The sequence below is a fragment of the Labeo rohita genome, chromosome 20 (assembly GCF_022985175.1).
Source record: "Labeo rohita strain BAU-BD-2019 chromosome 20, IGBB_LRoh.1.0, whole genome shotgun sequence".
Lineage (NCBI taxonomy): Eukaryota > Metazoa > Chordata > Actinopteri > Cypriniformes > Cyprinidae > Labeo > Labeo rohita.
Window position 1 is genome coordinate 17,023,842 of NC_066888.1, and position 25,559 is coordinate 17,049,400.

The window sequence follows — 25,559 nt, forward strand, 5'->3', positions numbered from 1 at the left end:
CAGGAAAACGTGTTAAGAGAAAACAGAATGAAGAATCAAAATCCTGTGCTTGTACCAAATCTGTATGACTTACTTTCTTTCTAAAAAGGAGAAATTAAGGATGTACTTTTAAGGATGTTACTCATTTCCATGCAATTACAACGAATGGGAATTGAAGCTTACGGCCCTATGAAATCAGTTTTATTTTTCCCAAATTCCATCTTTTCAATTTGAATTTTTCTGGACATCAATTTATTAAGAGTTTAACAAAAATTGCATGTTTAGGGCCCTATGAAATGTTTTATTATTATCAAAATCTTTTCTAATTGTTTAAATGCATACAAAAACAACTAAATTTATTCTAATTTATTCTTAAAATAGCTTATGAAATTAATTTCATTTATGTTTTAATTACTGAAATTTAAACAAACATTCTTTGGGGCAAACAAAGGGGATCTGCTATTAAAATTAAACATGGAAGAAATGTTGTGTGACTATTCCTTAAAAAATAATGTTAACTTTATTTAAATAGTAGTAGTAGTAGTAATAATAATAATAATAATAATAATAATAATAATAATAATAATAATAATAATAATAATAATAATAATAATATGTACATTTTACGAAACAATAGTAAAATATTTCTGGCGCAATGTCTTCAAGTTAACTGAACTTTTATTTTGACGGCTTGCCGTAAATTTCTTTAAACTTTTGTGTGTATATATGATGCTAGCTTTACTCAAATTAAACTAAAATGCTCATGAAGTGACTCTCAGAGCAGTATGGAGATGTTGTTCATGTATTTATGTCCTCATTTAGTGAGACGACAGATGCTGAAAACACTGTGTGGTTCAGTATGTGTGTAATAAACGAAACTACGCATCTGTGCCATTCATTCATAAAGAGACCAGTGCTGCCTAGTCTGCGGTTTTCCTGCGAAATTGAGCTACATCAACACTGCTGCCACGGGTTGTTTTTCATGTCTGCGTTAAAGCGACCCCAATAACGTGACATTTAGCCCCTGGAATGCGAATTTTTCCAGGGGACTCCCCTCGAAACACAATTGGGCTAGTTTAGAGTAGAAATTGGGCAGGTTTTGATGTGAAAACCAAGCAACTGCGAAAGAAACATGCAGGATTCAAAGTTAATTAGTCTGTAGCGTAATATTCATAGACACTAGTCCATCTCGCAGTTTGATTTAAGTGTTTTTTGGTTTATTCATTCAAACTTTGACAAATTCTGTGACATGATTCCACGTTATACAGTAAACTTGTTTTCATTAATGGATTTACTGGATTCCGCATCGTGGAAATCACAGGGCCATACATTTTGTGAAAGCGCTGACTGGTGCACTTTTAAAAAGTCAATATATATATGGAGGACTGAGTGTGAAACTGAAAAACAAAATGAAGGCATTACGTTTTACACCGAGTTAACTGTCCAATAGCATAAAAAATAAAAAAACTTCTGTCATACAGGCTTTTAGTATGAATATGTTAGCCTTAAGTTTAGTGTGCTCCAAAACAACAACAAAATTTGCATTTTAAAAGATATAAGCATCAAGACTTACAGTCTCTGATCTCCTAATATGGATGAATGATTTTAATGACATCACCCTGCACTTCAGCTTCTCATCAAACTTTGTCCAATCAAATGCTCTCTAGAATCCGAAACATCCTGCCCCCTACACTATAAATAGATGCTGAAGCTGCAGCTGAAACTGGTCACTTGTTCACAGAGCTGTTTTCTGTAGTGCACTATATAGGGGATAGAGAACGATTCAGATGCTTTCCATTGTGCGAAACAAGTCTGGTTTCACGCCGTGTGACACGAGCCTGCTCCAGTCCGAGTACACGAAAGCACGATAGTGGATCATATGCGTGAATTGGTGCAGATCACAAAACATATCAGACCAGTTTGAATTCTACACTAAATGCTATTTTTATAGTGATATGGATGAGATTGTGGCTGTCAAACACTGTCAAATGTGGCTTTAACAAGCTCAACGGCACTGGCCCAAGCTGTGATATAAACAAAATGCTATTGGCTACTTAAAAAAGGGGCGGGGCTGCCTGACATGTCTTCCTGTTTCGGTTGAAATTATGTCAAAACATAGAATACTGCTGCGTTTTTCAAAGCACTTTAATGGACCTTTTGAATTCTCAAATCTAGGTAAAGTTTTCCTACTGCAATTCAAACATTTCAAAAATGTAAGATTTTTCTCCAATAAAAGCAATATTTTTTTCATTTCATGTGGTTGCGATAACATCATATTGGTTGGCTTGTTCTATCTGCTCAAGCGTAGCAGCGCTGTTTGAAGACAATGGCTGGAGAGAATCACGTCATGAGGGAACTCAGCTGGATGCTAAGTGCTGCAAGCTGGACAGATTTTGCAGTCACTGCTGAGGAGATGTATGAGGCAATCTAATGAATCCCAAAAACCAATGACCTAAAGAGACCCAGAGGGATGGACGCCAGGCAAAACCATAACCTTGCAATAAGCATGCATTCCTCAAAGACTTTTTGCATTTCTGATTTTTTTCTTACAGCCAAGCTGAACGTAGGAGGGTGCAGTATGAGACACAAACACAACTCCCTAAGGGCCAGGAAGTCGGAGGAAAGAATTCAAACCCTCTGGTATTTTCTCATAGAAACACAGAACAATCATTATAAGGCTCATTTTAAACATGTCACAGGCAACAGAAATTACAAGAGTGGTTTAGTCTGCTTTCTGGCTGTCTCCCGTGTCGCGTATCTGTTTCAATTCATCCATCTGTGAGAACACAGTGTACGTGAACTACAGCGTAACATACAGCACGGCCAAAATGTTTCATCTGAAGAGTGATTAATAAACAAGAAAAGACCATGATAACGTAGTCCGAGGCTCATTACTCACAATGATATCTTCCCATAAAGGACCATGGGAAACCCTAATGGTTTAAACATTGCATTTATGAACGTCACTTTGAGAAAGTTGTACGGAATTGTCAAACCTTCTCAGACACACAGAGTTTCACATTCGCAGCAGGAGAGAGATGTAAAGCTGTTCTTAATCTTCCAGGCCCCTCATTTTAGTGTGCACTTTTGAACTGACAGAGTAAATATCCCATCAGTCATTGCAGCACTATCTTCCGAATGTAGGGCTAAAGGCAACAGATGTTCCCAGGCGGCCACGAGTAAAACGGGAAACACCCCAATCCAGCTGAATCTCATCCCCCAGTGATCGCAGCTATCAGACGGCACTGTGCCATAACCAAAAGCAGAAGGTCTACATTTGGCATCCCTTCCAGGTGCGAAGAGTAGATGTGTTCAAGAGGGACTAGTTCGCAAAAATTGCTCTCGCATGGCTAGTTTATAGTGCTGTCGCACTAGAAAATTTAAACGGAAGAGTCAAATGTGGCAATAGCATTCCAATGGCCATGTATTGTGTCATGCTGCATGCTTCAGCTCACTGCCTTATGCATCATACATCCTGTACCACAATCTCTCCATCTCTTTATGTGACTCATCAACCATTGATGAGCATTCTTGCATACCGTATGCTAAACAGTAAATCAATCTACATTGCACAAGCTCCTACCTCTCTGCCATGTGACCTTCTCAGGGTCAAGGTCAAGTCGGACGAATGCCTTGACCTCTTCTGGTGTGAGGTCACTGGGGTCAGATTTGTTTATTCCAAGACGCTGAAAACATAGGTGAGAAAGAGACAGACACAAGTGCAGTGATTATTATGATGGAAAAGCTGTTCATTCATATTAACCAAATCTAATATTAAAACATTTTCATTGCTGCAGTTAATTTTGGCCTTGACTCAGAAGAATTAAGAAGATTTTTACAAATATTTTGCAATTGGAGGCCCCAGTATGGTCGTAAATATCTTTCAGACTCTTTTTAATTAGATTTCTACTCGAACGTTGTCCGTCTCTTGTAAATTTACCAGCTTTCCATAATGTAAGTCACCCCAGCCTGTCCCTGAGCAAACATAAACAGTTTGTGTTTTGAGGAGTCTCTCAGCTTATCTGTGTCACAGCCAACATAACACAACACTTGACTTGTTTACTTAAACAAAAAGAGTGAAACTTGTGAACAGCAAGACTTGCTGTGAATTACAACCTTATAAGAAAGCTGCTAGTTTTCGCTGTAGCTGCATGAGGACCCCTGTTGGTTATCTGATGTACTGCTTCCAAATTTCTACAAGTTCTAGAGCAGTTCTTCTCAAGATTTTTGCTCCCCATTGTCCAAAGTGGATTTCCACAAGTTTTAAGAGGTGAATGTTCTCCAGGGTTCCCATTTATTAGATAAGGATTAAAGATAAGGTTTTTTTTTTTTTTTCGTTTTACAATTTTAACCTGATAAAATATTTTGTTTGGCATAGCACATATGGACTATTTTTGGACTATTTTAACAATGTCCTTACTACATTTATGGGCCTTGAACGTGGCCCGTGCTGTCTATGCAGGGTCAGAAAGTGCTTGGATTTCATCAAAAATATCTTAATTAGTGTTCTGAAGATGAAAGAAGGTCTTACGGGTTTGAAACGACATGAGGGTGAGTAAATAATGACAGAATTTTCATTTTTGGGTGAACTATCCCTTTACCAACACAAGATAAAAAGTACAGAGGTACAAAAATCTTGTCCAGACTCACCTGTAGGCGAGCCATCTGTATAGGAGAGAAGCGTCTCACACCATTAATAGATGGCACTAGCCTGCTGTACAGGGCCTAAAAGATACAAAAAAAAACTTATAGCTGAATACTTAAAACATTAGGAAGTGATAAATATGCTATCATAGACTTGTATAGAACCAGAAACTATCCCCTTATTATTTTATTTTAATCATAATTTTAAATTCAAGGGAGAGCGTCCTGTGTGAAATCAAATGTTATGACTGTAGTTGTTTACCTTGTCTGACTGAGTAGCTTCATGGAGAATGCGGGCATCGATGGCTGCCGCCACTAGATTATTGGCTGCGGTTATAGCGTGGATGTCTCCTGTGAGGTGGAGATTAAACTGAGAAGGAAAAAAAAATAAAGTGAGTGAGTAAGCTGCTCTCTGAAGCTTCTGATAAAGACAGTGCTCTCTTACACACACAAACATTCTGTGTTGTCCAAAAAGTCTGAGATAACAAAGAAAATATGTGATTGAAAATGTAATATAAAACTAGAAATAAAAAAAATCTTATTATTCTCATGCATGCTGTTATTAAATCAAAACTTGGACGTATCATATGACAAATTCCAAATTATGTTATTTTTCCATTTCAATTTTTCAAATGGATATGCTGATATTTACCGGTAATATAAATCAAATTATATTAGAAAACCACAAAACAAAGGCATGTTCACTAGTGGTCTAATACTTTTGGACACTGTGCTTTATTTTACTTGGTCTCAAAGGCAGTGTGAGTTTTTTTTAAGGGCTGTCATCAGCTGTGGCATACTAAGGGAAAGGGCTTTGTGATAGCGGGAGACAGGATGTCTGTAGTTGCTCACCTCCTCCATAGGAATGACCTGTGCATATCCCCCACCCGCCGCTCCTCCTGCAGGGAGACAAAATAATGAAGCAGACTGACAAACACACAGCAAAGAAAACATAAGACAATATGTCTGATATAGCCAGACATAAGCTCTGATCCACAATCTAGTGAACTGCTTTGCTGTGTACTGCCTAAATGGGCAGCATCCTAATTATCATAAAACACTAATCAAGTCACCTTTATTTATATAGCGCTTTTAACAATACAGATTGTGTCAAAGCAGCTTTACTATAAGTGACCAACTCTACACGGGCAGCGACTTTAAACGCGACACGTTTGCACAGGAAATGTGACTATTTCAATTTATTTAATTAGAGTTTGGAATTATCATGTTACACGCATACATACATACAGTTGCATGTTTTTTTTGTTTTTTTTGTGGTGATTGTTCATGAATCCCTTGTTTGTTCTGAACAGTTAAACTGAGCACTGGTCTTCAGAAAAATCCTCCAGGTCCTGCAGATTCTTCAGTTTTCCAGCATCTTTTGCATATTGTAACCCTTTCCAGCAGTGACTGTGTAATTTTGAGATCCATCTTTTCACACTGAGAACAACTGAGGAACTCAAACACAACTATTAAAAAAAGGTTCAAACATTCACTGATGCTCCAGAAGGAAACACGATGCATTAAGAGCCGGGGGGTCAAAACTTTTGAATTTTGTTGAAATATAATTTTTTTCAATTTAGTACTGCCCTTCGGAAGCAACAGAAGATACTTGCATGTTTCCTGGAAGACAAATTAAGTACAATTTACCCTGATCTTCAAATTCAAAAAGTTTTCACCCTCCGGCTCTTGGAGGATTTTTCTGAAGAACAGTGCTCAGTTTAACTGTTCAGAACAAACAAGGGGATATTTTAATAATTTCAGCTATTTTTTTGTCTTGTGGACAATATGTAATCTTTTACGTAAAATATCCTACTCATGACAGTACTACATAAAAAACAACATGCATGTATGATCTCTCTTATTTTGTTAAAACTATATTTATATAGAAAACTTCAGGAAGTGCATCTGTAATACCTTGAAATGTTATGGTTGTTTTTGTTATGCATATACTACAATATCAAACTAAGGTAAAGCAAACACACCTTTAACACCAAATGTTGGGCCCTGGGAAGGCTGTCGCAGGCAAGCGAAAGAGTTGAGCTTAAGATGAGCGGAGAGGGCCTGGACAAGACCGATGGTCACTGTACTCTTCCCCTCACCCAGTGGAGTGGGAGTTATACTGAAAAACATTGACCGAAAACATTATCAACACATGCTTTCCCACATTCAAAAGGAGAAGGTTGTGACTACATTCATCTATTCATCTTTCTGCCTTCCTCTCTTTTCGTTTTCCCTCTGATCTCACTATATTAGACTGCCGGCAAACCCTTTCCCCATCAGCATCTTCCCTCTCCCTCTCTCTCTGTCTTTGTGGAGCGGCTCTTTTGGCAGCGCAGTAAAGGCATGCCAGTGGCTGACAGTAATTGAGTAGGCTGGGTGGGGAGGGCAGTGCTGCTTCACAGCGTCTGTAGGCAGAACAAAGAGCGGGACTTAAAGAAGGAGAGTTAAGGGAGAGGGAAGGGGCTGCTGATAAAGCCAGGGGTCTGCGCATTCCCCACACACATGAAAGAGACCCTGGGCCCCCATTTGGAGCTGACCGAGCCACGCTTCACACACACGGATGAAAGGGAGGCTCCTGGTGGGCTCAAGAGCCAGCGGTAGATAAGATCCCTAGGCCCACCAATCACTCTCTCTAGGAATTTAGAGGCAGAGTACAAACGTGCGCACGGACGTGAGCGTGAAAACACACAAAACATTGATCCAAAGTTTTCCTTAAATGCTTTTAACCTTTAAAAGTATGAGTGTTTGTCTTATTTAGGCTGTTGCATTGACTGTCATCAATTCATCTGCCATTAATTGATGGAAAACCTTCCAATGTCAATACAGTTTCAGTTCAACTTTGCTGTTCAATAATAATTGTATCGTTGCCCTTGCGCTGAATCATTTCAGGGTGCATTCATACCTGTAGTTTGGTTCTCTTGGTTCTTTTAGTTCAGACAGCAGTGTTCACTTATATTCAGATGAACAGTTTCAATCATTTTAATCAAGCCACACCCATAAATAAGTAATATGCCATGAATTAAACTTCAGTGAAAGAAGTAAAAACTGATGTCACACCCTGCTACCAGGACATATTTGCCATTAGGCTGATGTTGGAGGCGGTTGAGAAGGGACAAATGGACTTTGGCTTTGGTGTTCCCATAGGCCTCCAGCTCCTCTGGCAGCAGCCCAATCTCCTGAGCCAGCCGGGATATGGGTTTGGGAGTCTGTGCCCTGGAGATCTCTATATCGCTGAGGGTTATAGAAAGATGGAAAGACCAATTATCTCTGTGCAAAAATTAACAAACAAAAGTCTGAGTGATGCATATTCTGCAGAAACTAAAATGCAAAGCTTCTCATACCTAGGCACAGGTGAGAGTGGTTGAAGTTTTAGTGGGTGAAGCCTCCATGGCTGGTACTGGTGTGCTTGTATCCTCCTTCTGCTGCTCCTCACTACATGCTGGCAGGTCAGAGCACAAGCCACAAACATCTTAGTGAACACTTCCACAAAACCAGTGTTAAATAGCACATTAGGATCATTAGGATATTAATTAATGATCATGTTCCATGAAGATATTTTGTAAATTTCCTTCCGTAAACATACCAAAACTTAATTTCTGATTAGTAATATGCATTGTATGCAACTTCATTTGGACAACTTTAAAGGTGATTTTCTCAATATTTCATTTTTTTTTTTTGCACACTCAGACTGCAGATTTTCGGATAGTTGTATCTCAGCCAAATCTTGTCCTAACAAACCATACATCAGTAGAGTTTATTTAATTCAGCTTTCAGAAGATGTACAAATCTCAATTTTAAAAAATAAATTGTGGTCCAGGGTCACAATTCAGCTTTCCCATCACATGAATAAATGACATTTTAAAATATATTCAAATAGAAAACAATTATTTCAAGTTGTAATAATATTTCACAGTATTACTGACTGTATTTATTTTACTGATCAAATAAATGCAGCCTTGGAAATCCTCTTTAAAAAAGAAAAAAGTTAAACTTATTCCTAAACAGCAGTGTGTGAACATATTAAAAATGCACTTTTATAAAACAACTTTTTTTTTTTTTTTAATAAATTACTCTAATAAGTTATAACAACTGTAAAATAAGGGGTGCTGAATTTAAAAGCAAAAATTCCTTTGAACTTTTGACATATAATAGGTCATTGTACTATAAAAACATGTAAGTTTTAGAACTAAAAACTTTGTCGTTAGTTTAAAAACAACTTTTGAAGGAAGTCTGCCAAAACGACAGCTTTTGGAATGTTCCTATGTATGATGTAATGGGTAGATAAGCCCCGCCTCTGCAGAAGATGGACATCACTGCCTGTCCCACCCACTGATTTCCACATAGTGTTTACCTGAAAGTTGAACGTGCAGGTCTACGCAGAAACCAAATGAAAAAGATGGCTCTGAAAACAACAGGATGCTGTGCAGTGCCAATTTGTGGAAAAAGCAGTCTTTGCACTACGTTAGGAAAGAGTGGGTAAACTTTATTTTTAATGAAGTTCAAGACAGCGTCAGTAAGAACTTGTCCTTTGTTTACATCATTTTACCACAGACTCGTTTACAATCACCGATAGCGTCAATGACGCAACGCTTGTTCCATGATCTCAGAATTCAACACAGTTTTTTTTAAAAAGACTGAAACTAAAACACAATGCTGTGCCGTCTATATTGGACCCAACAGTGATGTCACAACAAAAGTGTGAGTAACTGTTTTCATTATGTGGTCACTATTGCGTGGTCTCTTAATTCAGATTGTTTGATATGTACTGAGTTATTTACGTGATTTAAACCTAAATCACAGCAGCATCCATCTATGAGGAATGAATGTACGCTATTATCCAATCATAGCAGCGGACATTTACTTTCGAGTCTACAATCCACCTCGCCCATTCAAATAGAGCGTTCAGATGAGAGGGGATAAATGCAGGACAGAAAATGGCCTGTTTCTTCTAAATTATGATGTTTTTGATGTAATAACCTTAATAACATTATTAGTGGGCCTCAGAAAACAGTACAAAATAAAAAACAAAGGCAGTTCATGACATCTTTAAATTGGCTGAAAGCAGATTCTGAAAATTTGATTCGAATAATTTTTCCCTTTTTTAAAGAAACAACAACATGTATCTCACCTGCATTCTAAGTGCAGCACTTAGAGGGCCGACTCTTGCACCAGATTCAGCTTCAGCCCTGTGCTCCCAACTGTCAGGGTGTTCTAGGAAATAAGATCATATGTATGAAAAGTTGGCCCGGATTGCACATCGAAGGAAATGCAATTAGCAGGGTCTTATTATGTTCCCACACTAATGGAATTTGTGGGTTATGGAGGAAATAGCATGGGCCTCTATATCCATTAAGGTCTCTTGGAGATGGCAGGTAATGAAAGGTGAAGAAAACTGCGTGCCTGACTTAATCAGTTTCGGAGGAATCACATGCTCATCTTTCACTTCCATGGTACTACAATTATAATAGTTCTTTCAATTCTCAAATGACACTTCTCAAGTAATTAAGTTCTCTGTATGTTTTATGTATAACAGCAACGTCAAAACCAATCATTATAATGTCGGCCATATTCAATATCTTTACTTTGAAAATGTACCTTCCATTAGGGCTGAGCTGAGGTTGATGACTGCCACCCCCGGTCTTAACCAAGTGGGTGGGAAGCTCTTGTGGCCAGTCTCTACCAATACTACCACATCCGAATCCATGATCTGAAAGAAAGAAAGAAAGAAAATGATACAGCTGCATATATACAGTACTCCATTATTATTTTCTTTTTTCTACTATTAGCTTACTTGTATGTATGCATGTACCAAGAGCTCCTAAAAAACCACAACAAATTCCTTGTGTGTTTGCACACACTTGGCGAATAAAAGCTCATTCTAATTCTGATATGATTTATCCAGACGTCCCTCCTAAAAAGCAACACTGCCCTCTGCTGCTGAAAATAGCAAACTACACCTAAAAATTGACCTGAAAACTAAGTATCTCCCAATTATTTACCCGTTTCTGCAAGTGCTTTGAGCTCCACTGGCAGGTCTGCACCATCATGCCATTGTTTTGAAGCAAAAACTGAAGAGTTGCCTTCAGAGGTCCCTCAACACCCACCAAGACTGCCATCCTGCCAGCCAATGGGGCATCTAAAGGAAAGTTAAAAAATATATAAAAAATAAAAAATAAAAAACGGTAAATGCTACATAAAACTGGCTATAATCACCATAAACTTTATGGTTACATTACAATAATAAAATACACTAGCATTCTAAGATTTGGGGTCAGCAAGATGTTTTTCGAGAGAAACGGACACTTATCCAGCAAAGACACATTAGTTTGATCAAAGGTGACAGTAAAGATATTCATGTTAGAAAAGAAAAAAAATAAATAAATGCTGTTTGATCTTTCTCTAAATTAAAAAAAAAAAAAAAAAAAAAAAAAAAAGAAGTATCATGGTTTCCACAAAAAATTAAGCAGCACAACTGTTTTCAGCATTAACAATAATAAATGTTTCTTAAACACCACATCAGCATATTAGAATGATTTCTGAAGGACCATGTGACACTTATGTAAAGACTGCTGAAAACTCAGCTTTGCCACCACATGAATAAATATTTTACAATGTGCTGAAATAGAAAACAGCTATTTTATAGTAATAATAATTACTATTACTATTGTAATAATATTTAAAAATATCAGTCTTGGATAGAATTTTTTTTTGTTCCAGTTGCAAATGTTCTGGTATTCATGTGCTTATTGTTTTTGTTTGCACTGCAACAACACACACACAAAAAAAAAAACAAAAAAAAAAAACAAGAAAAGTCGAAATCTTGATAAAAGTCTTGATAAAATTTCACACAGAACTCAAAAATGGACTGGACAAAATTACTGACACCTTGCCAAAACTGTAAGAAATAATTGATTTTCAAGTATGTGACGCTCCTGTAATTTGTATTTAGACACACCTGTGGCAAGTAACAGGTGTGGGCAATATAGTAATCACACTTGCAACCAGTTAAAATGGAGAAAAGTTGACTCAACCTTTGTGTTGTGTGTCACACTGAGCATGGAGAAAAGAAAGAACTGTAAAGAACTGTCTGTGGATTGAGAGAAAAAAATTGTGGAAACACTTGGACAATCTCAAGGCTACAAGTCCATCTCCAGAGATCTTAATATTCCTGTGTCCACTGTGCTCAATATCATCAAGAGGTTTACAGCCCATGATGGCACTGTAGCTAACTTCCCTGGACGTGGACAGAAGTGCAAAATTAATGAAAAATTACAACGAATGATTGTTCGAATGGTGGATAAACAACTCTGATTAACTTAAAAGGACATCATGGCACTGTTTACAGAAAAAGAAATGAGGCCTTCAACAAAAAGAACACAGTCAAACATGGTGGAGGTTCAAAGATGTTTTTGGGTTGCTTTGCTGCTTCTGGCACTGGATTACTTGACAGTGTGAACAGTATCATGAAATCTGATGAGTATCAAAGAATTTTGGGGCGCAATGTAGCGGCCAGTGTGAGAAAGCTGCATCTCCACCAGAAGTCATGGGTCTTCCAGCAGAACAATGACACGAAACACACTTCAAAAAACACAAAACAGCAGTTGGAAGAAGGTATCCTTCAAATCTGAACGACTTGGAGCAGTTTGCAAAAGAAGAGTGGTCTAAAATTCCAGTAGAGAGGTGTAAGAAACTCATTCATGGTTACAGGAAGCGACTGATTTCAGTTATTTTTTCCAAAGGGGGTGCTACCAAATATAAGTTAAGGGTGCCAATAATTTTGTCCAGTGCATTTTTTGGGTTCTGTGTGGAACTGTATCAGATTTGACTTTTCTTCTCAGTTTTTTTGTGTTGTTCCAATGCAAACAAAAAAAAAAATAAACACGTGAGTACCAAAACATTTGCAACTGCAACAATTTTCTGAGAGAAGGGTTGCATTTTCTGACAGAATTGCAAGGTTGCTGATATTTTTGGCCATGACTGTATGGATATGCAGTATAAATATGGATTTTTGTTAAATACTCCATTCAGCAGAATTAGCAGTGTTTGTAAAACATTTTACCTTTCGAATATCAATGTAGTAACATGGAAAAATGCATGAACAAACAGATACACACCGTGCCTGGCAAGCAACTCCAGCACAGCTCCAGCAACAGGTGAGGCAAAGCCACCTCTCTGATCCCCCAACACCACACGGCCAACATTAAGATCGGAGACCCTGCAAACACATCAATACAAACAAGAGTGTCTTTGTGTGGAAAAACAAACAGTTTCTACCCAAAAATAAAATACATTAAATTATAAAGTAAGTAAATTATAAAAAGTGACTTAATTGTCATTAGAATAAAATTATTTTAAAATACAGTATCATGGTAGATGGGAAATATTCATGGCTAGTAAATTCTCCAATCACCCACCACTGGCGGTTACATTCGAAAATAACCAAAAAACTGTAGCTTACCCATCCACATCTTTCTGTGGTTTGATGGCATTCCGGACACTTTTGGAGAGGAAGGACTGAGGAAGGTGCAAAAAAATGCCATGAACACGAGGATCCTCATTTAGTCTCAAGATCTCCTCGATCACCTGTAGAATAGAGACGACAATTTAGGAGGTGGAAAACTGCACAAACCTCTCTAAGGAGGATAGGTACTGTTTAATCAAAAAGCTGCATCTAGCTTCTCAGATCTGCAGCACCACTGACCTCTTCCTCTATGCACTGGCGTGGAAGACAAATCTGCATAACGTTCAAGCCGATCTGTATGGATACAAAATCAGAGTGTACATAACACAATAAGCTATCAATTTGCATTCCCATTCATCTCATCAATCAATAGCAATCAATCTACTTGCACCCTTGTACTTATCGCATGTTGGACAGAAGGGAAGACAAACAGTTATACCTTTCCAGCCATCTTCTTATTTACCTCCAGCAAAGCGTCATCTTCCCCAGCCTATCATAAGTAAAAACATACCAGGTTTCAGTGCCTGAGATTCATTCACATAGCAACAGATACACACAAGTGCTCTCCAACTCTTTATCTCAACACTAATTCATACCTGTATGATAGCTAATGTAGGTTTGAGGCCTGGATTGGTTTCTTTGATAACTTGGAGCTCCTCTGTGCTCCTCTGAACAATGTCACTGTAAAAGAGATGGCAAAGAGTGCATATATTTAACCATTTAGCTCATAGCATATTTCATCAAAAGCACATAATGTATGTTCATTAACTTACACTAACAGTACAGACCTTTAAATTGAATAAACATAAGACAAATTCTACACAAATTTGTACATTATATGTTTATATTTATATTATATGTATATATATATACACACACACACACACACACACATACATATATATATATATATATATATATATATATATATATATTTCTTTTTTTTTTCCCCAACTTATCAAGCTTACAAAGCTGATATGGATTTCAAACAACTTGGTTATCTAGTTCAGGGGGGGGGAAAAAATCAATGTTGACCACACATTAAATGCAACTCCACCATTTTGCCTGTTCTTGTCAGCTCTTTAGTATTGAGTCTCTGAAATGCAGACTTTGAACCTCAGATCGTAGTAGAGTAAGTAAACTTTTATCATTAATATTAACATAATGATTGCTAATACAACCAAAGAAAAATGTTTTGTTTTGCAGCCAAGATCTTAAACATCTTTAAACACACACAAGTTCTCTCTGTGCCTGCCCAGATGACATTTAAAGCCTTTATACTGACATCTCTGCCACACATATGCAGTCTACGATAACAACTAAACTGGCGTCCCATTTTGGACTATGACAGAAAGCAATACATTCAAAATAAATAAACAGTAATCACTCTTTTAGGCTCAGCTAATTTTAATCATTTTAAGCAGACTGGCCAACACATTTTGACTAGCAGCAGATAAATGTATCTTCTGTTATCGTGGAGACTATTGCATCACTTTAAGCATCTTTTGTAAGGCTGCCTGAAAAGGCATTTTTACTTATCATTTTAACCCTCAGTAGCAGATACCTGACCTTTGACTCCATTTACACACATTCAAGATACACAGGGGTCACTTGCAGGGTTTGATTAGGCAATGGTAATTTTCACAAAGTTTCCATCTGTTAAGGACTTTCGAATAAGAGTGTTTTAACACATTTCAGTGACTGTAACTCAATTTTTTGCAAGCTTTAATATAATACCCTTCAAACAAGTGGTTCTGTAAATTCTTTATATTACTGTCTTATAACAAATCACACTGGGGTTGGTCATGTATGACAGTGATTTAAGTGGTGTAGCAACATATTTTTAAAATGGTGTTATAACTCAACCTGTGTTTCAGTACTCCCAAGTCTTTTAAATAAAATGTCATTAAGATTTTCCCGTTTTAAATTTTGCAAAATCCGATATAACAGCTATATGACCGTAAATAAAGTCAGTGTTGTGATAGCCAACCAGGGTAGCGGGTTAAATGAGGACATTCAGTGTAACACTGAACTACAAATAGCAGACTTTCAACTTTAGTTAAAACAAAAGTTTTACTTTTTGTAAGAAAACAACTTGAATTCATACAGTAACACATATTAAAAGGGTGTACAGACGGAAGACTAATGGGAGGCAGAAGTTACATCAGCTGGCGGCCAAACACCGGTAACGTTAGCACGTGGAAACAAATCAACGCCAAGACAATAGATATTTTAGTGAAGTCGCTATATTTACAGCACAAAACTGTTACAGTCACAAAAAAACATTCGGCTTGTTTTAGAAAAATAAATAATTTTGTCGCATGTAGGTTTAGAAACTCAATAACGTGTTTTATTCTTACCCAACAGCACTTTCATACAGCGGTCCGTCGTTTTTTCGTGGATGACTTTTAAAACTGGCGACCGTTTCAGTTGTGCCGCCGGTCGAACTTTCCCGAACCCACAGACAAGAAACCGCGCTGTTATCAGGTATGAATCTGCTCGCCGGGTTTAATACTTTGACACCCGCTCGTGATCGTCGTATGCTGGATTGGCTCCGATGTGCATAGCGAAAAGCGACCGACAGTCTCATCTTAAAACGTCCACCCAGTCTGAGGTTTCTAAGCAGAGCGGTGTCTTGTCTGATGCTCAGGTGATCTGGAGCAGTACTAAACCAGCAGACAAGTCAAGCGCATGCCCGATAGAGCGACGGCGGGAGCGCGCGCAATGTCCCTGAGGAGGAAGGGTTGAACTGTCTTTGCGCTTTTACAATAATTATTCACAAGTCTGAGCAAGACCCAGAACAAATGACTCACCTGGCATTGGGCAACATTTGTTTTCGTAACTTTACATTCTCTCTCTTTAAAAATATATCCATCTATCAGTCTATCTATCAAATTGGTACACATTTCTAGTAGCAGTAGTGCAGTACAATTCTCATATGTGACCCAGCTTCACAAAACCAGTCATAAAGGTCTTTTTTTCAAAATTGAGATTTATACACCATATGAAAGCTGGGTAAATAAGCTTTTTCATTGGTGTATAGTTTGTTAGGATGTGACAATATTTGGCAGAGATACAACTATTTAAAAATCAGGTATCTGAGGGTGCAAAAAAATCAAAATATTGAGAAAATTGCCTTTAAGTTCTTCAAATAATGTTCTTAACAATGTATATGACTAATCAAAAATTAAGTTTTCATACATTTACAGTAGGAATTTTACAAAATATCTTCATGGAACATGATCTTTACTTAATTTCCTAATGATTTTTGCCATAAAAGAAAAATCAATAATTTTGACCCATACAATGTATTTTTGGGTATTGCTACAAATAAACTCCAGCGACTTAAGACTGGTTTTGTGGTCCAGGGTCACATATAGTATTTTCAAAAAGTTTTGTAATATTTTTCCTGTCCTCAAATTTTGTCAATACCAAAACACAGTAATATATATTTTAATAAGAATGGTTATATTGACCTATTAATATTTTTTTTTACATCTACCTTGTAAATATATTTTTTTGCTATTTTATTAAAGTTTTCAGTTACAATTTTAACAATATTTCAAGTCTTAATTTATGAGATTTGTTGTATTTTTAATCCAATCTTTCTTTGTAAAATGCATAGGGTTGATCACACTGGTTTCAAAGTTAAGGATTCATTAGTTTGAATATACATTGAACCTAACACTATCATAACATCTTAGCTGATAATTTAATTTGCTTGATTTATGTTACGTGACTGCACGTTTTTGTTAGTAACAGTATTGTTTTGGTAGCGACTACATCACATTACAGAATTTTAACTCATATACTAAAACATACTAGACATTTGCATAACTGTAGTAAAATGCTGTTTATTTCTCCCAAATAAATCATTATGTGTTCCCTTTTATCACTACAGACAGTTTTAGATACTTCTGAGCCCAGCTCGAGGATGCTAATCAGCATTTTTAACTAGCACAGTTCTAAACAGTTGTACACATCAAAACAAAATTTTATGTAATAACACCCCAAAAACAATTGTGTCACAACCCAAATATCACCAAATGCTTTGGTCGTGACTGTTTTAGTAGTGACAATTTTAGATACACATATAAAAACTAAATGTTACAGAGTAATACCCTAAAAAGTATGCTTAATTGGAGAAAAAAAGGTGTTTGGTAATGACGTTCCTTAAAGTTACACACAGATTTTTAGAGTTTTGAACACATTTACCTCAAAATGATGGGGCCTATCTAATCACCGTGTAGCTTTGAGAGAGAGGGACACAGGAATATTTCCTGAACATGTTGGGGTGTAGTTAAAATCAGTTGCTGCAAATGGACTATAACATGTTTCGGTAGTGACATGAAAATGTGGGACACATTTTTTTACATAAAGTTTCATAAAGAAAACACTTTATTTAGAAAATCTATTTTCTTTTTTATATATTTTTAAAAACAACAATGCAATAAAATGCAAAAATTATTTCAATATTATATTTCAATATCAAGTTGAAATTTACGGGTTAGGGTTCATGACAGCCACCTCCCAATTGAAAGTACCTTATAAATTATGATTATATATATATTAAGCTTACTGATATTTTAAATATTATCATGGGATTTAATAGATAATAGAAGGATCTTAGTAAACAAGATTTGAATACTTAAATGTTGTGTGTGTGTGTATATATATATATATATAGACAAGAAATTTAGCCTGTTAGTTATAGGTGAGCACAGTGGTGGCAATCATGACTACAGTTGAAAATTTAATTAATCCATAACATAATATAACAACTTAAGTACGAACAGCACTGTGAATTGGAGTCATCAGATTGGCCTATCCAGATCCAGCAGTCACATTCATGTCATGAGCTTTGTGTTTGGAAGTTTCCATGAGCCTACATTAGCCTATACACACTACCATTCAAAAGATTTTTGGGAAAGAAGTCGCTTATGTTTACAATGGCTGCATTTATTTGATCAAAAATACAGTAAAAACAGTAAACATATTGTAAATTATTACAATTTAAAATACCTGTTTTCTATTCATTGTTTTAAAAAATTTTTTTCCTGTGATCATTACTCCAGTCTAAAGTGTCATATGATCCTTCAGAAATCATTCTAATAAGAACACTTAAGAAACAATTCCTATTATCGATGTAGAAAAATACTGCTGCTCAATATTTTAGTGGAAACAATGATCATTTATTTGAAATGAAAATATTTTATAACATTATACATTTGTTTACTGTAACTTTTGAATTAATTTAATACATCATTGTGTAATAAAAGTATTAATTACTGACCCCAAATGTTTGAACAGTAGTGTATGTAGGTGAATCAACAGAATTTACAGCACATCTTGCTGTGTTTATTATGCATCATCATACATATCACAGTTGTCCCTGGAACACAGTCTTAAAATAATGTCCATTTTGCAACTTTCTTTACCATAGTCAGAAAGTTTTTTATATCCTTGCACGTGTTAGTTTAATAGTTGTGAGGACATCACGTTTCACGGGGTAGGCACATGTGATCTAATTAGGGTAACAAAATTACACTCTAATTGATGACATCTGCCACAAAACTTTGAATGAATGCACACTGAATGAGAAACAGCTGATAAAAGATTTCTATGCACATGAAATAGTTAGATTCATTACAACTAGCCATCATCCAATACCTAACTTATGTAAAAAATGTACATGACAATACAATACATTTCACATAAAAATAAACACTTGATGAAGCGCAAACCAAAGAAAAAAGGATTTCCGAATCTCACAAAATAAGTTATTTGCCAAAACAGCAATCTGTAAAAATGCATTTAAAATAAACAAAATGTAAATATTTTAGATACTTCTGGTGTCAAAAAACAAAACAAAACAAAAACAATTGAAATAACACTGACAGATTTATTTCAGTGTGTGATGAAGTTTGTTCAAAATTAATGTAATGTTTTTTTTATTCAGAAGATGAATATGAATTTCCCTAAATACAAATAGGACATACACTATACCAGCCAGAACAGTAAGATTTATATTTTTGAAGAAGAAGTGTCTTCTCACCAAGCCTGCATTTATTTGATCCAAAGTACAGCAAGCTATTTACTATTTAAAATAGCTGTTTTCTATCTTAATATATTTTAAAATGTAATTTAATCCTGTGATTCCAAAGCTGAATTTTTAGCATCATTACTCCAGTCACATGATCCTTCAGAAATCATTCTAATATTCTGATTTGCTGCTAAAAATAATTTATTATTATTATTATCTTGAAAACAGCTGAATGAATAGCTTTAATTAATAGAAAGCTCAGAAGAACAGCATATCTAAAACATTTTTTGTAACATTATAAATGTTTTTATTAGTTTTTGATCAATTTAAAGCATCCTTGCTAAATAAAAGTATTAATTTCTATAATTTCTTTTCTAAAACAAAAATTATACTGACTCTAAGCTTTTGAATGGTATAGTGTATAATGTTACAAAAGCTTTTTATTTCAAATAATGCTGATCTTTGGATCTTTCTACTCATCAAAGAATCCTGAAAAAATGTACTCAACTCTTTTAAATATTGATAATAACAATAATAATAAAAAATGTTTCTTGAACAGCAAATCAGCATATTAGAATGATTTCTGAAGGATCATGTGACACTGAAGACTGGAGTAATGATGCTGAAAATTTAGCTTTGATCACAAGAATAAATTACATTTTTAAAATATATTCAAATAGGAAACAGTTATTTTAAATAGTACAAATATTTTAAAATTTTACTATTTTGCTGTATTTTGGATCAAATAAATGCAGGTTTGGTGAGCAGAAGAGACTTCTTTAAAAAACATTTTAAAATCCTACTGTTCAAAAACTTTTGATCGGTAGTGTATATCACAAAAAAATCTGATCATTAGGGACATGTATATATATATATATATATATATTGACAATGTGATATCTGTGTCCATGTCATCGTTTTCGGGAGAACATTTTCTTAAACGGATTGTTCCTATCATGCCTCTTGGCTCGTTCTAGCTTCACAAGGACCTCCTTGACCTCCACCTCAGTTGACTGAACATTGGTGTGAATGTAATCTATCATTGAGCTCTGCACTTCTACTAACATGGCCACATCCAGAAAAACCTCATGAAGGCTCTGAATGCGTTTCTCCAGCTGTACCAGCTCAGTGTGTCGACTCTCGATCTGGATGAGCGCAGACCGTGCCGTTTTACCTTCTGAAACCATGTTCTCACTGAAGACATTCCACTGACCGCTCTCTAACATCTCTTCGATCTGGTCACCTGTGACCTCTCGCCCCACGATCTCCATCTGCCGTTGAATGTATGCCTTGCAGGACTCCCTATGGCTCATCTCAGCTTCGCTGTACTCCACCATGGCATCACGGAAACTGTTGCTTATGCTGGCGTACTGTGTTCGGGCGATTCTTGTCACCGGTGAATTGACGCCATGCTTTTCCTCTAACTCTTTCCTGTGGGAATCCATCTTGCGAAGGTGTACAAGCATCTCCTGTCCACGAGTTTTGATATCAGCTGCAATAGCATTGGAGTCACAGGTAGTAGAAGCACTAGAGCAGACTGCGCCTGTGAAAATATGTGAGTTTTGTTCTCTGAGACGCTTTACTTCCAGACGGATGTATTGAATCTGACGGCGAGCTTCCTGGGCCTCATCAAAGACAGCTTCTATGTCGGGGTTGGTGATGGGGTCCTGAGGAGGGTCATTGTAGTGTGTGTTTTCTGATGGAGAGAGAGCTTGCGCAGTTTCATGCTCTACTGCAGTGCCATTAGACAGTGATACTGCCTGGAGGTGGTCAAGTCTGTCCCTCATGACTGGAATACTGGACTGAAAAGTTTAAAACATACTTGGTCTATAAATTCATTACTAAGTGAACAGCTGGTAAAATGCACAGTATAGGTAACAACAACAAACAACTCTTGAAAACAGAATATTCGTTATTAGACGTAACCCAAACGTCAAAACGACTTGCGGAAAAGTACACTTGTGCCACTAAAAACCTGTCAGACGAGATGGACTTGTTTGTAGGTCCACGTTTAAATATATAAACTTTGTTTTACTCTCATTACGTTTTCTATTAAACTCGACTTCATCATTATGCAGTTTTTTAATAATTCAAAGAGAAGACAATACCGCATTTTCATTAATTAGATTTAGTTACAAATAAAGAAAAAAATCTAATTTTGAATTTAGCCTACACAAATATAGTACATCACAAATACGTACAATCAGACTTGACGTAGGCATCGCATCAGTAGAGAAAATGTTTTAAATTCTTTTTAATAAAACCTGTCCTACGTTTAATGTTGGGAACACAATACTCCGCTTCGAGCATTACTGTCACTGTGGCCTACCTCAAATTATGTCTTCTATGTGCATTCCTCGGAATATTCCCCTTACAAAAATCACGGTATTATCTGTACAATCACATTAAAAGCACACCACCTAATTTACCTCTTCTTGTCCAACACCGCAGGTGAGTGATGACGTGATATACAGACCCCGCCCCAAGTCAGGTGCGAGGAGATCAGCATGTCCGGCAGGGGGCAGCAGAGATGCGATACTTTAGATATGATGAGAACTAAATGAAATATAGAACACGTATACTCTTTTTTAATTGTAAATAAAACAAACTGAACCTTTTTTGTTGATGCACTGTTACTGAACATGCATTTTCAGTCCATTGCATCTGCGCTGTGTTGTTTAACGTACAGGGGGATAGATAGATTTTTGAGAAAGGCTTGAAAAAATACACAGAAACGTAGATCTGAGAACCTTCGCTCAACTTTTACACCGCCACGTAGGCTAACAGTGAAGTTTAGACAAGACATATTTAGTATAAACAACCAATATGCATATTCTCTGACTGCCTGGTTATTATAGCCTTATATTAATTATTCCAATTTATTATATTTGTTAGAAAAAATGCTGGATGAGTTTCATCCAGTTTGTTTAGTAAAATAATCATCCCTGCTGAAAAAACAATAGAAACAATCGGAAATTCTAATGGTTTCGACTGTCAATACGCTAACTGTATTGAAGCTCGAAATTGCTCACAAGTTTATATCACTGACTTTGCAAACGTTTTTGCACGTCAGGGCCTCACTACTACAATATTGCACTCACTTTTATTAAATGTATTATATGACATGGAAGACATGAAGGAGACATCGTACTCGGTCCTATTTCGCAAAACAGAGATTATGTCAAGTGTCTCACGTCTGACATTCTATTCAGCGAACAGGTTTGGCGTCAAAGTTACGCCCTGGAACGCGCATTCCTTCCCCCCCACCCATTAAATGACAGCTGCACCAGTGGAGTGAGGATGGAACTGCAGCCTTGAGATGACATATCGACAGAAGTGGTCGTAATTTTGGATAAAAACACAAGGTAATGTACTTTGTAGTAAATGACAACGAGTTTATTTCTTTCTTTACATCTTTTTTTCAGTTCACTTCTATTTTACGGATTCATGGACGGATATTCCTGCAATAAATATTTATGTTAGAATGTAGTCAGTGTAAAAATGTAATATGCTTGAAAATGTAGCCTATAAAACATTGTTTTATAATTAAAGAAATAGTGAAATGCTGGTTTGAGAGACTTAATCAAATTTTTTCATCTTGAAGTTGGTTGATTTTGAGAAGTTAGATGAAACAGGCTTACCTATTTATTTTGTAAACTGTAAAGCTTTAGTCACTCCAGTAAGGTTGGATATTTTTAGGCATCCTATTTAAATGTTTAAGTAGTAAAGTAATAGAAGAGAACACCATTTGTACAGAAACAAAAGCTTAACTATCAATTCAATCCATTCAAACTTGTTTGGTGAGTGACGCCAGTCAGAAATAGTTTCACAGATGAACAAGTTAGACGTGTGACTTTTTCAGTGTTGATAAGGAAGTATTATCTCCCCCTTTTGCAGTTTGTTTCATAAGGTATACTCTTAAAAATAAAGGTGCTTCACGATGCCATAAAAGAACCTTTTTTGTCTAAATGGTTCTATAAAGAACCTTTAACATTTGAAGAACCTTTCCGTTTCACAAAAGGTTCTTTGTGGTTCTTCAGATTATAAAAAGGTAAGAAAGAGATGGTTCTTTAAAAAACCTTTGACTGAATGGTTCTTTTTGGAACCAAAAATAGTTCTTCTATGGCATCGCTGTGAAGAACCTTTTAAAGCACCTTTATTTTTAGGAGTGGAAATGAAATTTTATTCTTAAAAACAAGGACTAGATGAGGGATAATAATGTAAATATGTTTTTTCACTTCTAGCAATCATGAGGGACAGATTGAATCATCTTCAGACCATTTCAGAGTCTAGCAGCCAACAAGAAGAGCCGGAATCAGACTCTTTCAGCAATGTGGACCTGGAAGAGGATTTCGGCCAGCAGGCTGTCATTTATGACAACAGCGATCAGATGGATTCTGTGCTAGATGAGGCTCAGGACACTAGACGTGAAATTCAGCTCATTCGCCTCGAGGTGAAGCGTCTCAGAGACCAAAACACTCGCATACTTAGCGAGCCGACTCGTACAACTCACGTAAAGAAGGATGCCAATGTCATCGCAGGAGACATCAAGACCCGTGGACAGGACATTCTGGAACGTCTACAGAAAATGGACGCCCACGCCAAAGAGCTTGAAGAGGAGCATGGCATTAACTCGGCTGTGGCGAGAATCGCCCGAACACAGTACGCCACCCTAAGCAACAACTTCCGAGATGCAATGACAGAGTACAATGATGCTGAGATGGATCACAAAGAATCGTGCAAACGGCATATTCAAAGGCAAATGGAGATTGTGGGCAGAGAGGTGACAGGTGACCAGATTGAGGAGATGATGGAGAATGGCCAGTGGAACATCTTCAACGATAACGTCATGTCAGAAGGGAAAACGGCCCGTTCTGCGCTCAACCAGATTGAGAATCGACATCGCGACCTGCTGGATTTAGAAAACCGACTCAAGAGCCTTCATGAAGTGTTCCTGGATGTGGCTATGCTTGTAGAGGAACAAGGACCCATGACTGACTACATCTTAAACAATGTTCAGAAAACCGATGCTATGCTTGGTGAAGTCCTTATCAAACTGGGACGGGCCAAGAGACATGACAATAACAACCCATTCAAGAAAATGTTCTGTGGATGCTTTCCATGCGCTAAAATCTAAGTGATGGTGTGGACTTGTGCCGTGGAGGGCTGCATTATCTACTGACATTTGTTTTACAGTTTATCATTTTAAAAATAGGCAGCCACACTCTTAAAAATAAAGGTTCTTTATTGGAATCGATGGCTCTATGAAGAACCTTGAACATCCTTGGAACCTTTCAAATGCAGAAAAGTTTCTTTAGATTTTTAAAATGTTCTTCAAAATGGTTAATTTAAGAACTGTTCACTGAAAGGTTCCTTAGGGAACCAAAAATGGTTCTTCTATGGCATCACTGCATAAACACCTTTTTGGAATGTTTATTTTAAAGAGTGCAAAAATATGTGGGGAGAAGAACCATATTTTTTCAAAACTAAGCTCTTTGAGAGATTAAACCTGATATTACTAAAGTTAACAATAACACTTAGAGAGCAATTAAACAACTAAACAAACCAAAGATTGTCTTCACAACGTCTTCATAAAAATGCCTTTTCATTAGCAGTTTGATACCTGTAAACATACTACTGTAAATACTGTAGCTAACATAAAAGCAAAGGAGCTTTTAATCTGATTTTATGCTAGAAATTGTGTAATACTGCAAGATATGCATAGGGTATAATTTATTAACATAATTTACATTATTATATCTTTTGATATTCTAATGCGGTTGAACTGAATATGCACTTTCTAGACCCTCTTTCATGAAATCATCCGGAATATGAAGCATTTGCCATGTTTTGCCATATTTTCAATGCAAATTGATCATTTTTATTTCAATCAATTAGTTTTTCTGAAGCAATGTTTATTAAATAAATATCTAAATAAAAAACCTTATATAATTCTTACTTGCTTTGTCGTTATTATTAAATAAATTGCATGTGGCAAAATGTTTGGGTGTTTTCGGTATTTCAAATGGAATTTGTATATTGGATTATCAGAAAATATTCCTGCTGATAGGTAGGCCACCAACACATTACAAATCTTTAACAAATTATTTTTTTAATACATAAGGCTATTCTTTATCTTAATGGAACATTGGGATAGATTCTGTGTCGTCAACACATTTTTCACATTTTGGTACACACTGGACTTTCTTATCTATGTAACAACAGGGAAATCACTGTGAGACCATTAGGGAAATATCCTTACTCGGTTTAGTCTGTCTTAGCTAGAATGAGGAACCAGAGAAAACAAGTGTTCCCATAAACGGTGTTAAGTACTAAGAACTAAATGTGTTGGCAAGGTGCTAATTTGATTGTCTTGCCACATTGTTGAATTGTAAATTTGACTTCGCCTGGACTTTGGACCAAATACAG

The 25,559-nt window shown here is 36.4% G+C and overlaps 3 protein-coding genes across 6 annotated transcripts in view; 1 reads left to right on the top strand and 2 right to left on the bottom strand.

Moving 5' to 3' along the window:
• mthfd1l (methylenetetrahydrofolate dehydrogenase (NADP+ dependent) 1 like) overlaps window positions 1-15,817 on the bottom strand; it is a 44,709-nt gene extending 28,892 nt beyond the window's left edge. Inside the window, exons 1-16 of the mRNA XM_051138366.1 lie at window positions 15,448-15,817; window positions 13,684-13,768; window positions 13,527-13,577; window positions 13,328-13,381; window positions 13,085-13,209; window positions 12,741-12,841; window positions 10,626-10,762; window positions 10,222-10,333; window positions 9,755-9,837; window positions 7,968-8,065; window positions 7,684-7,857; window positions 6,609-6,745; window positions 5,476-5,522; window positions 4,886-4,993; window positions 4,630-4,704; window positions 3,563-3,665 (exon numbers count right to left, since the gene is read on the bottom strand). Of these exons, the coding sequence (XP_050994323.1) occupies window positions 3,563-3,665; window positions 4,630-4,704; window positions 4,886-4,993; window positions 5,476-5,522; window positions 6,609-6,745; window positions 7,684-7,857; window positions 7,968-8,065; window positions 9,755-9,837; window positions 10,222-10,333; window positions 10,626-10,762; window positions 12,741-12,841; window positions 13,085-13,209; window positions 13,328-13,381; window positions 13,527-13,577; window positions 13,684-13,768; window positions 15,448-15,677 (1,720 nt within the window). The 5' untranslated portion in view covers window positions 15,678-15,817. The remainder of the gene's footprint in view (window positions 1-3,562; window positions 3,666-4,629; window positions 4,705-4,885; window positions 4,994-5,475; window positions 5,523-6,608; window positions 6,746-7,683; window positions 7,858-7,967; window positions 8,066-9,754; window positions 9,838-10,221; window positions 10,334-10,625; window positions 10,763-12,740; window positions 12,842-13,084; window positions 13,210-13,327; window positions 13,382-13,526; window positions 13,578-13,683; window positions 13,769-15,447) is intronic.
• A 2,386-nt stretch (window positions 15,818-18,203) lies between these two features.
• Window positions 18,204-23,526, bottom strand: stx11b.2 (syntaxin 11b, tandem duplicate 2). 4 transcript variants are annotated; one of them, XM_051138373.1, is made up of 2 exons: window positions 22,772-23,526; window positions 18,204-20,932 (listed from the first exon to the last, which is right to left on the bottom strand). In XM_051138373.1, exon 2 carries the CDS (start codon window positions 20,915-20,917, stop codon window positions 20,042-20,044), a length of 876 nt encoding a protein of 291 aa, XP_050994330.1. In that variant the 5' UTR covers window positions 20,918-20,932; window positions 22,772-23,526; the 3' UTR covers window positions 18,204-20,041. The 4 variants fall into 4 exon arrangements, with proteins under 4 accessions (XP_050994330.1, XP_050994329.1, XP_050994327.1 ...); XM_051138372.1 differs by lacking the exon at window positions 22,772-23,526 and adding an exon at window positions 21,560-21,678; XM_051138370.1 differs by lacking the exon at window positions 22,772-23,526 and adding an exon at window positions 21,332-21,553.
• Window positions 22,341-25,413, top strand: stx11b.1 (syntaxin 11b, tandem duplicate 1). The gene is made up of 2 exons (XM_051138374.1): window positions 22,341-22,495; window positions 23,375-25,413. The coding sequence occupies exon 2, from the start codon at window positions 23,380-23,382 to the stop codon at window positions 24,265-24,267; it is 888 nt and encodes a 295-aa protein (XP_050994331.1). The 5' UTR covers window positions 22,341-22,495; window positions 23,375-23,379; the 3' UTR covers window positions 24,268-25,413.
• Window positions 25,414-25,559: the final 146 nt, after the last annotated feature.